Below are 21,181 nucleotides of genomic sequence, written 5' to 3' on the forward strand. Positions count from 1 at the left end.
GCTTGCTGATTCCTTTTTACACAAGGAAGTCTGGAAATCCCTTTTCAGAAGCTAGTGTTTTCTTCCAACGGCTCAGATCTTTGAAGGATTCTCTTCAAGCCTGCATCACATCTCTGCTATCCTTTAAGTAGACCCCACTTCTGAAAGCTTTGTAGTTTCATCCAGAAACACTCAAGCCTCCTGTTCCATAACAGGAAGATGATACTGGAAACATTTAGGGATTCAGCAGTAGGTAATCAAACATTTCTCTGAAGCCATTCTTTTGAGAGGTGAGACTTACTGTGAGGAGACTTGTGCAGAAGGTGTCACGAGGGCATTTCCCCCATGTGTCCTGACCACATTTCCAGCCTGCAAAACCTTAGCTGCTCATTTGAACCTTTCTGTATGCACTTTAATGACAAGTGCAGTAGGAGCAGTAACCAGCTTCCTCTCAAGGGAAGGGGGCATGAAGGTTTGTCCCATTTCTGCCTTAGAGAGCACTAATGCAAAAGCATCCCCGTGTTCTGCACAGACCACAGGTCTCATTTTCAGGTGTCATGTTCTAGTGCAGCAGCCTCTTCAGTTCAACAGAGCAGAAAGGGCTGGAACATACAGGTAAGGCCCTGGGGTCCCCAGCCTGTCCTGGGGTTGTGGGTGACACTCACCTATGCCACCAAGGGATGGATGGCATGACTGTGAGAGAGGCTGGCAATGTCCATGTGTGCCCTTTGCTATGTTCAAGCCTTCAGGGGTGCAACTTTCAGCAGTATGTTGAAGGATGGCCTGGTCCTTATTACAGACCTGCAGCAAACATGCTCTAAGCATTTGGAGAGGGGCTGGAAGAAAAAACCCAACCAACAGACCCCAAACCAGCATGGTTCTAGCACTGCCAATGTTTTGAGGTGCGGCCAATATTTTGAGGTGCTTCCACCTAACAAAGACTGAAAAGTAATGTTAGCTCTGGCCAGTGGCTAAAGAGTCAGGTGTGTTTGTGTGTATCTGTCCATCCATTTCGCAGCAGAGGGGTGGTGACGAGAGTAGGCTTAAGCCTGAAGATGACACTGATGCTGTTACGAGTTGCACGTATGAGCAAAGCTCTTAAATAGAGCAGGCCACAGTGTTTCCTGGAAAAGCCTAAGAGAGAGAAGGAGATCTGGGAAACTTGCAGACAATGAATATAGAGTAATTTTTCCTGGCAACTTTAATGTTGGCGGATAGGACAGTTTTCCCTGTCCAGTTTATATAAGAGCAGCTGATATAAAATGACTTCATAGCTGGATATTTATGAGAAGTTTCATTTCAAATAATACAGTTTTTGCCTCTGGCGGTGCTGTGGTTTAGCCCTGTTATTACTGGGAACTAAACCTTTAGGATATTCTAACTGTAACTGCAGGAGCTGTTTGATCTACTCAGCAAAGTTAATATTTTCCGAAGCAATAGAAACTTTATAATGGGAATTCTCATTAGCAAAAACTACCTGTCCCTAAAACCAGCCGGGAATCAGGCACAGAGAGGAAACTTAGGGGATTTTCCTTCAGCTTCACCTGCCTTCTCTCACATTAATGCTGAAGAAAGTAGTGTTTTCTATTGCAGGGAATGTACAGATAGACTGCAATGGTCCTTCTCTAGAAAAGCAATTAGAAACCTATTTCTGATATAAAGTGAAATTCTCTGCTTCACATAGACCTTGTATAAAATACACTTATCTCCTGAGGGAAACGGGATTCAGTGCTGGACCCTCCCCCGGGCCAGCACTGCTCTGAGATGGATGCAGGAGAAGGGCTCAGGAGGGGAGGTACTGGTACCCCCACTGAAACTTCCCAGGCTGTTTTTTAAGTGTCTTTCCTGCTTTATGTATAAATGGAATATTTTCAAGTGATTCACTTTACCCTTTTAGGTAAAGGCTGCAGGCCCACAGTGTGCATCGTGTTGGTAGGGTGCCTGGAGTCCCACAACAGTCTGGAAAGTCAAAGTGGGACCTCCTGGAGCTGCTGGCTGCGCTGCCTCCTCCTGTTTCTCATGCAAAACCATAGATCGGACTCCAGCCCCTTCTTCCCATATCTTCTTTGAAGACACAGTTAGCTCTGACCATTGTTACAAAGGGAAATAGATCTGCAGCAGAAACAGGTTCAGGCTGTGAGCTCTGGTAATACAGCTTCCAACCAAGTCTTGCAAAAGGCCTGTTATCTGGACAGTGGTGGTCAGATCGGAGCGACCCAGCAGAGCAGCTGCGGAAGAGAGCAGGGATCTTCCTCCCACCACTGTGCTTCGGTTGGAATTGTTGCAAAATTTAACACTTCTGATAAACATTTATGTTCATCTGTGACCAGAGAGCTTGAAGAGATGCACTGTGCTGCCCAGTGAAGGGGACATGCAGGTTGTGTGTGGGCAGGGGAGGCTTTGCTGGGTTCAGTCTGGGGTGGCTTGAACTCCGTGAGTTGTGCAGCGGTAGAAGGTGGAAGTTTAGAGAGGGGACAGTGGGAAGCTTCAGAGTGAGCAAGGACAGAAAGCAAGGCTTGAAGCAAGCTTGGAGGGCAGCACTTCCACTGAAAGAAGGGCTGGGAGCACAGGTATTGCCTCTTGCTGTTTGATTTCCTGCTGTTCTCAGGACTTTGGACTAACAGGACAACATCAAAGAATCCAGCAGATTGACACCTCTGGGCTTTCAGGCTTATAATTCTGGTCAGGAAGAGCAATCTCCAGGTAAGATAATTCTTCTAAATACTTGGAGGTTAAAAAAGAAGCAAACAACTATCAGTGGTGGATCTCTATCACAAATGTTGAAGACCACATTGCACCCCTGGGAAGGTGAGGTTTTCTAGGGGTATTTGCTACTCCTACCTTTTGGTAACGCGTATGCTTTTGGGGTCAGGTCTCTGGGTTCCATTTGCCAATTTCTAGAAGCCCAGTGCTAGTCCTGGCCCCTTCACTCTCCTGCTATTTCTAGGGTCACAGTTCATCTGTGATAGCTCTTAGCTTTACATGGTTGTTTCTAATCAAGGGCATGGTAGCTAGAAACAGCATTAAGTGAGAGAATATGAATGAAAACCGTGCATGAGCAAGAGTTAAGAAATAAAGGCCTGAGTCCATTTAAATCAAAAGCCCATTAACTTCAGTTGGCTCAGGATTTCACCCTGTGCTTTTCACTTAGCCAGCTTCATGCTTGAGCTGGCAAGGCAGATATCTTTGTCCCTGTCCAATGGGATGTGCTGCAGATTGTTTTCCTCTCCAGGCTGACACTCTTGGAAATCTCAACCTATTCCAGCTGCAGTGTGGTTAGAGATACCAACCACAAACATCTCGGATGCACTGAAAGTCATAATAGTTTTGCATTAATTGCTGACCTCCTTGTCCAAAAGACATGTCTGAAAGCACAAGCTGGCTTGAATTTCTTACATTTGTCATTATGTTTCATGACAACTGACGTGAATCTAAATCTGCTCTGAAGAGGCTTTCTATGAAGTGACTACCTGCCCTTATAGAAAATACTATGTCAATGGTGTCCATTGATGCTGCATGAGTGGATTGCTCTTAGTAGAGTGAAAATGATACTGCTCTCATGCTGCTCTCGTGTACCACGTACAGCACACTGCAGAGGCAAACCTACTTGTCTTTGTGCTTCAGAGCACAAAGGTGTGAACTGCAGGGACAAATAAAGCCAAAACTTACTCTCTCCTTCGGGAGAAACAAGGCAAGGCAGCATTGCAGGTGGGCATATGTCTCAAACTGGATAAAATGAAACTCTGGACTGGTGGGAGGACTTGGTCTGACAGCAATGATGAGAGCCGCCTGCATGGTCAGACCTTACCCGTGGAACTTTAATCCCATGTTCTCTGGAGTTTAAGGATTTGGTTTTTGGGGGTCTCAATCCAATAAATGTAATAGAGTACCAGATTGATAAAAATCTACATGCTTTGTAATTTGGTGGAACGAAAAACCATTGAAACCCAAACAGGTCACTTCTGTCCAAATCCCTCTGCTGGCAGGGGTTTGGGTAAATGGTGGAACTCTGCAGCATGGCTGAAAGTAAAACCCCTACAACACACTGGGAAAAACAAAACCAGATGATTTCTTCCTTTTCTTAGTTCACGATTCCTAACTCTTCTGTTCATTTAGCTTACTAGCAAGGATGATCACCCAGATCGTTAGCTCCCAAATACAGCTTTCTTGTTTGCAGTCATAGGTACCTGCACTAATCTGATGAAGAAAGTAAGACTTAGCACAGATTTTCGTGCCCAACCAAAGCAGCTTGCAGTTCAGTATTGAGTTCTCCTGGTGAATTGCTAAATGAGCAAAATGCAATTAAAAAGAGTTTCAAACCACAGGAATTTTGAGGAGAACTGCAGTCTGTTTGAGACAGATCTCAAAAGGGGAGGGAGAAGGAAAGAAAATGCATCAAATTATTCATTACAGACTTAACACTCACCTCAGGTCAGCAAGAGGCCCATTGTCTGATCCCATGTGTAACAACAGGCTGTAATTTAAAACAGCTTTTATTCATCAATGAAGAGAAAAGTTATTTCAGTGAGAATCTGGAGAAACCCTGTGCCAATTGTAAGCACTAAACAGGCTTCCCTTGTGAAGACATGGCTTGCCGTCTGGCTGTGCTTTGTGACACTAAATACAGTAAGCAAATGAGAGTGGGGTCTGCTACCAATCCAAGCAGTAGGTTTGCAATGGAATTAACCTTTTAAAAATGCAAAGTATTCCTTACAGCAGATGGTGGTGTTTGCATGTACAAGTACCTCTTGGAAATCATAATGTAAACCACATGTTCTGAAACCCCTGAGCTGAACCCTTCATCATCCTGAAAATGAAAACTCCCCCTCTCCAAGCTCACACTGGTGGCTGCTGCTGCAGCAGGACCAGCTCCTGCTTGTGCTGGCCTGAAGTGGGCACAAGAAGAGTTAGAGGAAAAACAAGGAGTGGGGAGGGGAGCATTGAAAGAAGCAGGGAGATGCTGGGATGTACTAAAAGGTGGTATTTCTCTGTCACTCACTGCTATGGGCTTAGGCATATATGTGTTAGCTCTAGAGGAAGGCTGCAAATAGGCTGTGTTAGCCTATTTTAACTCTCCTCTGTAATGCAGCACCTTTATACTGTAAACTGGATTAAATGAATCCCCAAAATGGTTCATGCTGCTGTGGCTAGACTGCTTTTGGTCCCAGTGCTAGCTAGGGTGACTCTCTGCAGCATGTTAAGAGACTTTGTATTCCTCTGGGTTGCACCAGATACAAGCATTTGCATCTCTTGAGAGCTCCTCAGGTTATTCCTGTTGCCTGGCTCACTATCCATTCTGCTTTCCTATGCTAGCACATATTCACAAGCATTTGTCCACAAAGGCTTAAAGTGCAAACGTTCTTAACAAGAGACAAAGGTTCCAGAAGCTGCACCTTTAGGCAGTGCACATAAGGCAAGGTTACAGCAGACCAGATCATCACTAAAGCAGAATTTGCTCAAAAAGCAAGTCAGTCTTTTCCTCTGTACATTCACATTTTGCCAGGAGCACAAACAAACTGGGGCCATGGTAGAATAGTAAACACTGGGGTAATTCTGTCCTGTGGCTCACCCAGATTTGTGGTGCCAAGTTCCTCAGAGCTATAGGGCAGATGTCAGTGGCAGGCAAAAGAGCTTCCACCTCAGGAGCCATCAGCCTGGTGGCTCTTTCGGAGGTTGGGCTGCTCCTCAGAACCCCTCCTGTTCCCTGTAGAGCCTGTGCAAGGCTTAGCCCTTAAGCAACAGAGCTGCGTGCAGTGTTTGCCTGTGACTTTGTTCTTGCTTGCAGTTTGTGTGTTACATACTGGTCCTTTGTGGGAAAGGCTTATTTTCAGTTGGTGTCTGCCAACATATTAGGGCTTGTCCTTGCACACCAGCAACGAGGAAACTGCTCTGCACTCTACACCTATGGGATGTGAAAGTCTAATCTTGAATTCAGTGCTGTTCTAGCTTGTGTTAGACAACACCTGAGATGGGAAAGACTTGAGATTTTGCAGTGCATCATCCTCCTTGCTCTGAATAACACATCTGGGCTCACAATGCTCATCTGTCACTGCCCTCCTCCTGCATCCCACATGGGACAACAGCAACACCAGTAACAACCCCAGGCTGCTCCAGGACATCAGTGCAGCTGACTTGCTTCACTCTAGGATATATTAGCAAATGTTAATTTTGCCTCCCTTGCCATGCCTGATGCACCTGCAGTAGGACAGAGGCTAAGTGCCTTCCTTTGTCTCTTACTCTCTGTATCTGGTCTTTACTGAGCATCAGTTTGACCACTGAAATGGCCTCAGGATCAGTTTGTGTGCACCCCAACTGATGTCAGAGTTAATATCTTGTGTTGCGGCAGAACTATATAGGGAGACGGTCATGTGTGAGGTGTACTGAAGTCCGTCAGTGAGAGAAAATTGCATGCAGGAGCGAATCATAGAATCATTTAATAGTTAGGGTTGGAAAGGACCTTAAGATCATCCAGTTCCACCCCCCTGCCATGGGCAGGGACACCTCACACTAAACCATGCCACCCAAGGCTCTGTCCAAACCGGCCTTGAACACTGCCAAGGATGGAGCATTCACAACCTCCCTGGGCAACCCATTTCAGTGCCTCACCACCCTTACAGTAAAGAATTTCTTCCTTAGATCCAATCTAAACTTCCCATTTTTAACTTAACTTAAAACTTCCCAGTTTTAACCCATTCTGAAGTCCATATTTTCTAGCTTTTGAGAGTTTCTCAAGTAAGATGTTTCCCTTGGTCAAGCCAACAGCTCTTTAAGAGTATTCTCATAAGGCATTTGAAAAAACCCCTCCTTCTCCTACTACCTTCTGTCCCTCCCCCCTTTCCTTCTTGAAGTTACCAAAATCAGCAAGAAATGAGAACAGACAGAGCTGACGCTTTTCAAGACAATATCCTGTTCGCTAGGCTGGGTCAATAAAGATCAGTTTGGTACACAGAAGTATAACTTAAAATAAGTCCTGAGCAACTTCAGAGCAGAAACTTGTAAGAGAAGCAGCATCTAATGAAAGCAAGCCTTGAGAGTGGCAGTCTACTATAACATACAAAGGAATTCCGTTTGTTAACAGTATTTGGCAGCTGCTGTAGAACACATTAGGACATTTTAGTTGGGTTTTAAAGAAAGAAATTGATACAGAAAGAGGTAATGATTTTTTTTTGTTTGTTTTTAATAGAGGATCTGTCTGGCGGTTTGTGTTCATATCACAAACATTCACTCAATTATATTTTATGGGATGGACTTTAAATGCCAGTACATACAAGACAACGTTTCATTATTGGAGTTTGTGTTTATTCACTTGCCATTGTCAGTCTGCTCCCCTTTGACTTCTTGTGCTGCTCTTTGTAAAAGCTGTGATTTATGAATACGTGGTTTAGATCCTTCGCCATAGAGTGTGGAGAAGTGGTTCGATAGAAAGTTATTAAAGCAAAAAATCCATAGTTTCATGTGCTTTGCCCACCTTCTGTAGGAACCTCTAGTAAGAGGCTCTTACCCTAAGCAAACAACTGTGTGCATGATACTGTAATATGAGCTACCTGCTCAGTCAGAACTCCTGCCGAATGGTTGCTACTGCAGGCAATGACAGGTTTGCCTAATAGAACTGCAGGAATTCACCCTCAAAGTTATGAAGGCTGCATAGACCAAAAGGAGGGGGAGAGGGGAAAATCTGCCATAAAATGTCCATTTTAAAGTTGGGAAATAAAGACTTCCAGTAGCCTTAAATGGCATTTGGTGTTCAAATATGTGTGCATGCCCCAGACTTATTTTTAAAACAAAGCTCTCAGTCCTGCTAATTGCAGGATAACCAAACCTGACCAGCAGTTTCCAGAGCCCAGCTGGATTTCTGCAGAAGCCTGACACTGTTTCAGCCTAAAATAGTGAGTGAAAGGCTGATTTAGATAGTCGTAGGTCAGCCCCACACTGGGATTTTCAGCCAACAGCACTGCTGACTTGCCACAGCTGCACAGGCACATAAAGGAGGGGATGACACATTGGGCACGCTTGCATACGGCTAGCAAGGAACAAGAGGTGCTTCTGGCATTGGAAGCTGAAGGAGGCACTCTGCAGGATGCAAAAGAATTTGTGAGGAAGACACAAGGATTTGTGGTAGAATCTGTTCAACTGCACCACAGCAGGACAAGAGATGTGTTATGAAACAGTTTTGCTGCTTCTATTTTGTGTTCCTGAATCTCTGAAAAAATGCAGCTCTACAAGCAAAACCACCCTCTGTGTCTCAGGAATGGATAACTTCAGCAAGTGAGGGTCACCTCAATGAGTCCAACAGGTGTTGAAAGCAATGAGGCACACCACAGCGCCGATGCCAGCCAACCAAACCGCCTGATCTGGCACTACATTACCCCCGGACAAGGAAGCACAGACAAGGAAGCACAGTGCATGGAGCCTGCGCAGGGCACACTGCTGCTGCCTTGGGTCCTCTTGAACAGAGGAGCTATTGAGACTGCAATCACAGTTGCTCTGTTATCTCTGGCAAACAAAGAATAACAGCTATAATCCTACATCCTCTTGGGGAGCTAAACTACAAGGTTCCACCCTGCCTCAGAGTACACAAAGATAATTTTGCCACCTGTAGTGTTCTGTGGCCTGCCTCATGCAGTCCTACCCACCCATCTTCAGCTGGGTGAGAGGCTGGATGCTGGAATGGAGAGCAGGTATGAGCAGAAGAGCCCAATACAGCCACTCAGCTGAACAAGCAGTTGTCCAGTGTCAACATTGCTAATGCTGAAGCACCAAGGCTTTGCACCTTGCATACCTCATACTCTTCTGTACCTCAGGAAGCACAACACAGCAGTTTGTGCACATTGGTTTCACTGAGGGTAGATACCAGCTTAGATACCTGGCAAGATTCCTCTCCTACTGAAGTAGGAGAATGAAGCAACTAATTTCTACTAAAAATATAGGTAGTAAGCCCAATAAAACACATTGGCCAGCATGAAGAACAAAGGGAAAAGCAATTTGGAGTAGTGGTCTACATTGCTGGGGTTCTGAATTGTGAAATAACCAATAATCCTGTGCATTTTGTTTCTCAAGACACGTTTGATTTTCTCATGAGTTTTCGTGGTCAAGTCATTGCAGTTAACATTATCACTGGAAATCTCAATGCTTGTAAAGCTGATTTTCCGTCTGTAGCTGGTGAGGATGTTAGCAATGTTGACCTCTTCCATGTCTTTAGTGAGTTCATTTGAAGGCCCCTAGGAAACAAGAGTATGCAGTTAGTTTTAGCGCTTGTCTTGTCCTGCAGAGAAGTGCTTTAATCAAAAAGGAGACCATAAGGGTAAAGATAAAACCACAGCTTCATATGTGTTCCTCCCAACATTCAGACATGCCTTTCAGCTGCTGCCTATTTTTAGGAGTGTCTGAAGTCCAGAGATGCCTGTGTTTCCACCACGGTATTTCTAGAGGTATTTTTGAGATCTCCGAACAGGTCTCACTCTATGTCACTAAGCACCCCAACATCCATCTCCTACAAGAAGACATCCATCTCTTCATGTCTGTGCAGTAACATAATGGCTAGGGAACTCAGCATCAAGGTGGGAAACCTCTTTTTCTTCTGACAGGATGTGGACCCTTGACCACTGGACTATAGCCATACTATTTAATTTCTCACGATGAAGCAGAGCGCTTTGAACAATTCATTCTCATACCCCCGCCCCCAGAACATTGTGGGACTGATGTTTGGTACTGTCTTCTGGGAAGGGAGGAAGAAGGGTTAATGGAAGACTAATCTTGGAAAGATCCAAGATAACTGGGCTTATTTAAGGTAGATCAGGCTTTACCTCTTGAGGTGTTTTAGCTGCACACTTTTGTGATGAGCTGTAGTGAGCCACTGCATATTCCACAAGGGCACCAAAGATGAAGCTGAAGCAGATGCCGAGGTAAACATCAATGGCCTTAATGAAACAGTTGGTTTTTGAAAGTGAACTTCGTGACCCAATCATCAGAGTTGTCATGGAAAGCACCGTTGTTACTCCTTGGAAAGCAGAAAAGGAGAGATCTTTTGGGGTCACTTTGGAAAAGGCTTGGCCTATCCTTCAAATGTTGTCTTGATTGCTTGCCAGAGAGAGCACATCACTTCTTACCAAATCCAAATCATCCATCAGCTTAAAAGCTTTTGCAGTGCTAGCTACTAGCTCCACTCAGCCTCTTCCTGCCTTTGACACCTTGGCTCCAACGTGCACTTGGCTCTTATTTTTTTTGCTTTCAGTAAAAAAATCCTCCTCTCCTTGGCCAAAGCACATCCCAAATAACGTGTGCTCTGCTTTCTGCTGTGCATCTGCTGGGAGCCTCAGCCATACCCAGCTCTGCAGGTGGGCAAATGTACTGGCCACAGCACATCCTCCACACTGCTAACCCAGCTCTACTGCAAGTAAAAGCAGAGAGTGAGCAGATCATTTATCACTGAGAAGAGAGCTCAAGAAAACAGCCATCTACCCAGCCCTCAGAGGCTCCCCTGCCCTTCCTTGGGCAGTAACTCACCAATGCAAGTCCTTGCAGGCACTGAATCTAATGTGATCCAAAAAGAAACCCAGGACAACATGACGAGCAGAGTGGAGGGCACGTAGGTCTCCAAAATGAAGTAAAGGACATTTCTTCTCAGCTCAAACTGCAGGATCAGTCGTGGGTAACTGCCTGTTCATGAAAGGAAGAAACTCTGAACATGAGGTCCCGAGGACACTTAGACTGATGTTGGAACAGCCCAGCACCAGCCTTCAGTTGATGTACATCAGCAGAGCTGCACTGAAATCAGGGGAGATGCATTTCTTACACAGCTTGACTTCTTGCCTCAGAGGTCTTACTTATCTAACATAGCCTAGACAAGTGGACACATGCACACAGCAGGGTTTGGCAGGAGACACCTAAAACAATGCGTGGCTTGCAAAGGGGCTCCTGAACTTTGTTCACAGTGGAAATGTTTTGTACCAGTGTCTTAACTCAGAGGAGAGAATGGATGATCTGCTGTCATACTCAGCACAACACATTTTCTCCACTGTGAAGGGACATTGCAAAGTTCAGTCTTATCTGGTGGCTGAGAAATAACGCAAGATTTTTATCTCCATTCCAGCAGACTCTAGCTTACATCCAATGGCATCCGATACCTTATCATCACAGTGAATTAGACCCCTGCATGCATTATTTGTTATCTTTGATACCCATGTCTTTTTGTGCTCAAAAAAAAAATCAGTCACTTCTTTAAAGTCCACTTTTCAGCTGGATTACTGGTATTTTCAGGAGATATTTCTGCTGTTGAAACAATAGTTCCCTTTGAAACGTAGAAACAAACCCTGTGTTGTCTGTGGGCTGTGTACACTACAGTAAACAACAAAACACTCATGATGTTTAGAACCTGGTCATTCTGAGGAAGTCTTGCCCCTATTCATAGTGGCTGTGATTGGAGAGAAGAGTATTTACACTGATAATGAAAAAGACATTGAATTCTGATGTACAAAGGGATCTTATTCCATCAGGACAGAATTGTAATTTACAAGCAAAAGTATGTTTTAAAAGTTAATTTTACTCCCAGTTACTCTGAACATGGATCTGTGCACACCTGGCAGGAGGGGACAGTTTTTTGGGGTGGATAAGGAAAGAAGTGGAGGTAAAAGAAGATAATTCCAAATCTACCAAGTGAATATAGTGTATCAAAATCCCCATCTTTCCATGGACTTCCATCTTACACAACATCCCGATTGCAACTAATTGGATTTCAGCATGTTTCTGCCCATCTCTTTTTGTGAGATTAAGATTTGCTAAAGACTTCACACGTTCAGGCCCAGAGAAGGGAAGGGAGCTGGGAGGGGAAATGCCTGAGAGCTTTTCCTGCTTTTCTCTTTCACTGATATACCTGTTTCCTGCTGGGTCTTTGAGACGAGGGTGTAGTAACGTTCCACTGTGTACTGAGAGAGACGCAACTTTTCTATGCCATGGACAGAGTCGTTTCCTCTCAGCCATGTGAAGATGACGTCGTTTTCATCATATCCCCCTAAGGAGAATATAAAGACCCATATTTCTGTGGTTTAGCCAGGAAAAGCCCAGCTGCTGCCCTGCCCTGTCCCCTGAGTGAGAACAGAAACACAATCCAGGCAGTACAAAGACCCTGTTGACTGTGTTGGACCATGGGTGGAGGTTGGCTGTTCTTTCATTGCTGTACTTTCAGTCTGCTGGTTCAGATTTCAGCGGGGACACACGCCACTGGTAATGATGCATAACAATCAAGGCAGCAGAGAACCTATTTCAATTGTTTACATGGGGTATTTGTATTTTAAAGTATTTTAACATTTTAGAAGATAACATATTCCTGTCATCCACAGTTTGATTACATGCAGTAGGATAAATAATACATGCAGTGATAACCCCTTGAATACAGTCTCTTTAGTCAGGAGAGGTGGAGAAACCCAGTGGTAAAAAAAGAGAGGATACAGATCCCCCTGAGCCCCTTACCAACTGGCAGGTGCATGTTTCACTGAATTATCTATTCAAATGCTTAAAAATACCAGAATAGGCATTTGCAGGTAGTCAAGAGCTTCGAGCTGAGGCTGCTGTGTGGTTCCGAACCAGGCTCAATGCCTGCATACGCACTGTCCACGAAACTTCCTGATAAAGGCAGCTTTTTCTACAAATCATTCCTCCTATCCTCAAAAGCTGTAAGTTACAGAGGGCAGAAAAATGCATTTGACATATAGGTAAGGCTGAATTCCTGCCTCAAAATGGAGAGGGACACGAGATCAACAATTCAAGCAGCTATCAGTAAACTCCATATATACCAGCTAAATAATTGTCTTCAGGAATGTAAGTGACGGCATTACGTGACCTCAGGTTGGACTGAGGAAGAAAACTTGTATGGAGCCTGCCATTCGCTTCAAACATATCACTTCATTAAGGATCTCGCCAATTGGATTCTTTTATTAAGTGCTCTGCTTTGAGAAGATGAGCAGGGACACTCAGATTCTGATAATAACCTCTTTGTCCTGGTAGAAGGAATAGGATGCAATTGCAGCTCTGCTTTTATCTAATTGTGTTTTCTTATTAGATAAAATTACCAGAGCTTGAGTGTGATGAACTCCTAAATTAGGTGTCCAGGGTATGAATCCCTGTGTAGAATCCTCAGCATGTGACTTTGGAAAGTTTCTAAGCAGTTTTATACATTGTGGTTACTCAGGAAAATTTTATAATAAATGATAGATTGTTGTTAATTCATCTGGTGTGTATTTAAATAGCATTATTTCTGGGCACTTATCCTAATGAAATCTCCAGTGGGCAATGTGCATGTAATTTCATTGGAATTATACAGCAACTGAGCATGATGTAGGACCCAATCACCTTTCAAACAGGCCCAAACATGTCATGCTTTAGCAGAAGAGGCCAATCATTATTATTTCAGGAGCTATTCTTCGTAATAAAGTTAACTATGGTGAACTAATAGGATTTTAATGTGAAAGTAATATGTGCTTCCCTAGGTGCCTCGTGCTGCAACCCCAGTAGTTAAAATCTGGCCTTTTCACTATTGAGATTTTTGATGTTTCTTTTTGTCACATGAAGTGGGAGATGGTTGCTTGCTTGTTCTGGAGCTGTAGAGATATGGAAGAGCAGCACTACTCTTGCTGAGCTCCTGGCTACAAGCCCTGGAGTGTCCCAGGTTGTCCTGGAGTCCTTCCCAGCAAGCTTTCCCGAGAATGAACTTTTAATTTAATGGAGAGCAGAACTCACTAATTATTCCTTTTTTTTTTAAGGCTTCCAAGGCTGAGACTCCTTGTGTTGACCGGGGTCCCATCACCTGTGTCACTGCAGCAGGCAGCCTTCAGGGAGAAGCACATGCTGTGACATTGGGTTTGCCTTCATTTCTGTTCAAGAGTTGGAGAATTGATTCAACTCATGTTCTGGTAAGAGCCACCCTTCACGCTGTGTTGTTGCAGTGGAGGTCTGGGAGGTGCAAAGATGGTTCCTTGCTGTACTCTGTCCCATGCACTTACCTCACCAGTTAGTTTTGAAGAAGCTGTTCGGGCAAAAGGGACCAAATTTGGAAAATGATGTGTTGTTACTTCATCCTTTCTGTTGGGCAGAATTGAACTATCTACACTTTAATATCTTTTAATATAAATTGCAGTGACAGGAATCCTCTAAACTCTGGACTACACCACAGATGAAGAACGATGAAGCAAAGTTGTTTTCTTTTGGAGGAGTAAGAGACTACTCCAGAAAGCCTCTGGGATCAATCCATATACTCAAGTTGCATAGTTACATATGAATAAATGGATGATTTTTTCTAGAATGTTATACTTACAGCTCTCTAGCTGCAGTCTGCAGGTCTGTGTGTCCATGGGGTATTTTGACAGGTCCATGTTACAAGCAACAGTTGTAGTGATCCTGTAGGAAAAGAAGGAACTCTGAAAGTTGCAATAAAACCATGTAATGAAATAGTTCTGGTTTTTACAGCAATCTAGACCACAAAGACTCTGCTCTGGTTTTAAATGCCCTGTCATTTAGATAATCTTGACCTATGTAATGAGTGGATTGATATAGTCCGGGAGAACTCTCCATAGGATGATGTGTTCTCTGCGGCCCACTGGTGAAAATGTAACCAAAGGAGGAATTTTGCTTTGCTGTGGTGGGAGATTTAGTGTAGATTCACATGTTTTCCAGTGCTACAGTTTGCATATCTCAGTAAGTCACCACTTGTCACCTGAGGCACAGTAAATGACTGCACACATACTCTGGCTTGCTCGAATGTGGGTTGTAAATGAGTTTTACTGTGCAGTTAAGGTAACTGGGACACAGTTACCATGAGCTGAGCAGAGCTAACACTGCGTGATTTCCTAACACCATTAGAGAACACAGCTCTGCAGTATATTTACAAGTCCACTTTTTGCTACAAAGAAGAAATCATGGCTACATGCACTGGGTAAAGAGTTTCCCACTGCCTGTTAAACTTTCACTGTTATGATGCCCTCCCTCCATTCCTGTCCTGCCTCCGTCTGACTTGATGGGACTTCTCTAAGGTAACACCTCAACGTGTGAGCTTTGTGAGCAGGCACCGTGCTCAGGACACAGCACGTACCATGGTGTGAAATCCTCAGCCTTGACTGGCTGAAGAGGGGCCTGAAGGTGGCCTGAAGAGGGGGCAACAGATCAGAAGAGTATCGTCACAGTTGTTGATCCCAAGCTCATTACTGGAGATAGCTGGTATCTGCTCCTGTCCAGTGTAATTCTAGAAGTCTATCCTGACCCAGCAGCAGCAGCAAAGCAAAGGTGGCTTTACCTTAAGGCATACAAGATAGTGCCATTAGAGAACAATCTTATAAGGCGGTTCCCCACGGTGACATCATGCAGGAAGGACTTTTTGGACTCCACAATGTAGGTGTCTGGTACCCAGAGCAATTCCACTAGCCGAGCATCCAATGTGAAGCTCTTGTTGCCGTGAAAGACCAAGCGGGGGTCTGTCCAGCACTGCCGCAGATAGATAGTAGCTGTGTAATCCTGGGATTACAGAGAGAGGAAAACCTGTGAGGATGCATGTCCAGCACACCTGCACGCGCCTCTGTGTGTGACAAGTGGCAGAGCACAATTTAACCTATCCAGGCTCAGCTTCAAATGCGTGCAGTAAATCTGATTGATGGGTTTCCATCATAGTTTTATTTCCTGTATCATATTTCTCACATACTTATACTCTGAGGTGTAGCGTTTGAGGACTAAAGATTATACTTGCATACTTTTTCTAATGAGCTGTTTTTGTAACTGATAGTTTGGTGTCCATTCTGCAGGTAAGAAAATATATGGGAAATGCACACATTCAGTAAGTCATTGACATTAATAACCACTTGTCCAGAGTTGGAAGATCACACACGTACTATAAACGTGATCATAAAAGACATCAGCAAATGTTCCTAATTGAACCTTCCTGTGAAACTATTTGCTGCATTTACCCAAGTTGCCCATAGTTTTGGTGAACCCGAAACAGGAGTTTTCAGCAATCAGCGTTTGAAATCCAGCTGTTACCAGAAGTGGAGGGAACCACACTCGGCAGTGCTGGGAAAATGTTTTCTGTATATTGGAAACTGTGCTTTTTTTCCTTGGGATCACCAGACCTTTGAGCTCAGCCTGTGTCACAGCTCAAAACCTCATTTCTCCTCCCTGAGAAGAAACCCCGTCCATGCCTTCAGTCAGCAGCAGCCCATCCAGCAGAGGCCTACCCTGCACAGAGGGCTCCTACACAGAGGAAAGGTAAAGGACAAGAAATGTCACACAGGAGTGACTTTTTCAGTTTCCAAGGGGCCCAGTTTCCAGGAGGTGCTGAGGTTTTGACCAGTAGGACCTTTGGAGCCATCTATATTTACTTAGAAGCCCACATTACTTTGTTATCTTTGCAGTCTGCAGCCATAAATGAGCCATGTCCTCATCACACCTCTGAAAGTGGTCAACAGACATAGAAAAGCAAAGCAGCTTGGATATGACAGTTTCTGGGCTGAACACACAGGAATATATGACAAGTTTCTCAGGCAGATACTGCTCTTATGTCTTATAGAATAAGCTTTCTTTCACTTACCATGTCACTCTCAGATATACTGGAAATACTTGCAATGTCCAGACTCATTGCAATTTGAACAGGTTCTCCTGTGGAGGGAAAGAGAAGCTTAAGCAGAGAGAAGAGTGCAAGGCACAATGAAACCACCCAGGGTTGTGTGCAGCATGGCACCCCTCCAGTGTCACATGCTATCCCTAGCACTGCAGAAGCCCTTAGAGGCACAGCTCCAAAGCATTAGACTCACAAATGACATTGTGATCCAAAATGAAGTTGTCACTGTTGGGGAGCTGGAGTCCTGTGTTTGGTGATGGTAGCAGAGAACAAATACCCACCAGCACCAGCTGGGAAGAGCAGCAGTTTCAGAGCACTGAAAGGCCACTTTAGATAAGCATTAGCCACAGGGCAGGCAGCCAGGGCCAGCCTGTCCCTTGTCACCCAGCCACAAAACCCACACAGCGACAAGAACAGTCAACTGTGCTGTTTGTGACACAGGGCTCTGGAAGACCCCACAACCATGCAGTGATCACACCCCTGTTTCTCAGAAAGGAAACAAAAACAGGCAGAGAAAGTCAGTGATTCCCGAGGCCATGCACTGGGTTAAAGGCCAGAAATGCAGCAGCCTCTGTCTCTTTTCAGTTACTGTATTAACGGGTCTATTTAAAAGCAGATTTTCAGCACTCAGCCGAACCTCGGTACTCCCCTGTTCCATCGCCAGCCGGTAAAACCCACCACAGGAGGGCAGCTCCTGCACAGGAATTGCCGGCGCTGGGGCGAGCTCTTCAGTTTCTGCCGCAGAGCAACCGGGCTCTGCCCAGCGCGGCTCTCACCGCAGCAAGACAAAGCCTTTCCCTTGGGCTGTGCCTGGTTTGTCTCATCCCGGGTGAAGTGGGGGCGCTGGGCAGGAATGGCACTTTCTAAGACATCCCTCGCTGCCGAGGTGACAACACAGCAAAGCCCTCCCTCGTGGGACTTGCTGAAACTCCTTTTCATAATCTGAATAGTATTTAGGAATGTCCAAAGGACACAACTTCTAGATCTGCTTCCAGGTAGTTTTGTGGGGTTTTCTGTTTATGGGGTGGTTTTTTTTCTTCATTCATTCATTCATTCATTTATTTTTTTTTTTTTTTTTTTTATTAAACTATTCAAAAATCCTAAACGTAATTTCATTTCCAGATGATGTGTATTTTTTAAAGGAGTTGTCTTTCATGTCTTCCATCTTAAGAGAGCCAAAGAATGGTTTTTGTTGGAAGGGACCTTGAAGCTCATCCAGTTCCAACCCCTGCCACAGGCAGGGACACCTTCCACTAGAGCAGCTTGCTCCAAGTCCCTGTGTCCAACCTGGCCTTGTTTTCAGATATTTAGATATTCACACTTGAAGCCCACTCAAATTAATGACCAGGGTAGATCTATGAGGACCCAGGGTCTCTGGAGGAGGTCAAACCAGAGTCCTGACCACTGTTGTTTAGCATTTATAGCACTGGTAAGTGTAGGCTGGTGTAGATGCGGTTAATCTCTGTTATGCAGTTCAGAAGCATCTGTATAGTGATGTGGCAGGATCTGGAGGAGCTTTTCCATCCTGCATGTGATCAGATGTTCTAGGCAAAACAAGACGGTAAATTTTGTGTTGTCCTCAGTTAGAAAAAGGAAGAAGCTCAAAGCTGCCAGTAGCAGAAGTCTACGGCCTGTCAGTCTGCAGGAAGTACAATGGGAAACACCCAAGTCCTGGTGAAAGCACATGGGGAATTTTTTTACTGAGTAGAATTTCATTAATGGGTTCTGGCAAAAAAAGGAAAATGAAGTAAAAAAAAAAAAGAATCATAACTGTTTTTTAAACTTTAATCACTACTTGTCAGGTGCCGAACATCCTGCTGAGAAACTCCTTCCTCTGTTACAGCATTTGCCTGGAAAGTGGGAGATCTGACACCCAAAGTGGAACAGCCTCAGGTAAGCTCCTATATAGCTGATCTTCCTTCAGGTGCTCCCTACGGTTTTATGAGGGTTTAAAGCAGGTTTAATTTGTGTCTCAGTGTGAAGTAAAATCATGTGTCAATATTTCTGGCAAGGAGAATTGCTCCTCTATTGCCACAATCCACTAAATGCATATGTTCGTGAAGTATATCCACTAGATATACATGAACCAAAATAAAGCAGAAAATCACAAGGGTCAGACTCTAAACAAAAGCATATACACTTGGAGCTGAATTTAGCTACTTGTCAGGTCTTTCACAGAAGTATTGAAATTTATAAATTCCCTGTTCTTTACCTCATAGATGGGCACATTCTCATGTCCCACACATGCATGCACAATCTCTTCAGCACATCAGTGGATGCACAGAGAGGAGAGCATCCCCGGCTACTGCCTGGCTTAAAAGAAACATGATCTTTTAAACTGGGGCATCCTAAAGAAAGCTGAAAGCACACGTTCCCCTCCACACAAGCCTTACGGACTGTTCTTCAAATGGTCAAATGCACAGCGCCAACGTACCACCAAAGTAGGGCCGGAGGTACTTGTTGTATCCCGTGGTGAGGTTCTCAAATCCAGGGAGGGATGCTGCGTCGGACACGTGGCCCAGGGAGCACCTCCTGGGGACACAAAGACGTAGTTACGTGTGGCTGGGTGTGCCAGCTACATCTGGTGTGCAGCTGCGGCTGTGTTAGCAGCTTGTGCTCCAGCAGCCAAACAAAGTGCATACAATGTTTATTAAAAGGAAGTCGGTCACTGATATCACAAGCACTTGCTCTCATTGCTTGTCTTGGCTGAAAAGCTGGTATTCTGAAGAGGTGGAAAATGGCAAATTTCCTCAGCTGATAGCTACAGGTTTGCACACATGGTAGCTTAAGGATGTTCTTAAGATGCCCCAGACAAATCAAGCAAGGTCTATATATAACAGGTCTTAATAATAATCCACAATCTCTCCTTCCCCTCATGCAGTCTGTGTAACAAAAATGCATTTCTTTTTCCTGCCTGCTTACGAGAACCTGAGACAAAAGTCACTGACCGACAGCTCCTCCTCCCTCATCACTAGTCCCCTAAAGAAGCTTTCATCCTCATGTTAGTGTCTGGCAGAGCCCCTGAGGCTACTCTCAGGTGTCAAACCTCTGAGTACACCAGAAGGGGAAAGGTAGAGCACAGAAAACTTCACAGACACCAGCAAAGCTTTGTGGGCTGAAGGGCTGAACCACCGCAGCTGCTGTGCATACAGAGGGTTCAGCTCTCATTGACACTGCCAAAATCCACATTGTGTGGATGGACAATGGTGCTGTTACCTGGCATTAGGAGGCTGATGGATCTGTACCATCGTACTGGCAGCTGGAGGGTTGGGGAGAGACTGCAAAAGGTAAGTTCTCTGCTGCAGTGTCCCTGTATGGGCATGTACTTGCTTGGTGAAAATGAGTGAATGGCTAAGAGTTTGCTGCTGCTTTGTGAAGGGCTGAAGGAGGTGGAAGGCAGTGTCTGTGCCTCTCCTCAGCACCTCAGCACCATGGGGCTGTGAGTAACAACGTAGCTGTGCAGTTATTCAAAGCATTGATGATCTGAGTCTTTGTTCCATTTCAAGTTGGGTTATTAGTCCTGGGAGCTTTGCTGTGAGTTTTAGACCAAAAAGGCCCTTACAGCAGAACTGAACCGGGTTGTGCACAGTATAAACATAAACCACTGCAGAAATTCAGGACTTACTGTTCCAGGGATGGCAGTAACGCAGCTGGGAGCCCTGTGGGAGACACTTCCAGCCCAAACTGCAAGCTGCTGTGGTCCTGAACAGGAAACGGGGGTTGCACTGTTAACGTGCCTGTTGTGTTTTGGGGGCCTATGCAGGTTGCTGTCTTCTACACCACATCCATTACAGCACTCAGCTTTCTTTGGATGGGTTGGATAACTGGAACCATAGTTTGCTTTTGACCCACATTATTTATATGAGATATAATTCAGCTGTTCCCTGTAAAACAAAACGAACACTCCGCTTACCTTTGGGTTGGAAGGAAAAGACACAGACTGAAGAAGCAGAAATGTCTGCAGAACATCTCCAGAGGTTATTTCTGTATTTGCTGGGCTTCTCTGTGAAGCTGAAAGCAAAGGCAAAGTTTAGTGATTTAAGGAAAACTATTTCAAGGGAAGGGGACAGGGAAAAGAAGCCCTGCAGAGCCAGCACCATGTGCTGTGTGATGTTTGACTTTCCCAACACAGTGGCTCCTGCCCTTTCTTCTAGCCTGTGTCATTGCTCCCTTAATCCTTTCCACATGAAAGACACTAGTGACAACTCCAGGCCTGGAGCCCTGACAAGGTCACCACGTTTTAGCTGCCATTTTGTGGCAGCTTTTCTTCTTTCTGCATGGGATGGTGGTTAGCTGATGTTGGGAATGGGAAAACGGTTCAGATAGTTCCCAGAGGCCATTAGACTCTAAAGCCAAGTGAGATCCTGCCCACGTATGACAGATCCAGCATCTTTTAGTCCAGGGCTCCGCTAATCTGCAGAGAAATGCTGTAGCCCTGCACCCCATTAGCTTGTACCTGGGATAAACCATGCTATGAACAGCGATGATGACAAGGCACTCAGCATGCAGAACAGGATGAAATCATTCCACTTAAAATGGGTTTCGTTGACTTTTCTGGGAGTGCAACCAAATCTTGGCTTCTGGCCCAGGACTCCAGGGGCTTATGCT

General features: G+C 44.9%; 1 protein-coding gene across 1 annotated transcript; it reads right to left on the minus strand.

Moving 5' to 3' along the window:
- Positions 1-8,894: 8,894 nt before the first annotated feature.
- GABRP (gamma-aminobutyric acid type A receptor subunit pi) lies at positions 8,895-20,542 on the minus strand (the record flags this gene model as incomplete). Its single annotated transcript, XM_080627110.1, has 9 exons — positions 8,895-9,197; positions 9,783-9,976; positions 10,483-10,635; positions 11,849-11,986; positions 14,285-14,367; positions 15,260-15,477; positions 16,544-16,611; positions 19,008-19,105; positions 20,487-20,542. The coding sequence occupies 9 exons, from the start codon at positions 20,540-20,542 to the stop codon at positions 8,895-8,897; spliced, it is 1,311 nt and encodes a 436-aa protein (XP_080483236.1).
- Positions 20,543-21,181: the final 639 nt, after the last annotated feature.

This window comes from Psittacula echo, assembly GCF_963264785.1.
Source record: "Psittacula echo genome assembly, chromosome: 11".
NCBI classification, from domain to species: Eukaryota; Metazoa; Chordata; class Aves; order Psittaciformes; family Psittacidae; genus Psittacula; species Psittacula echo.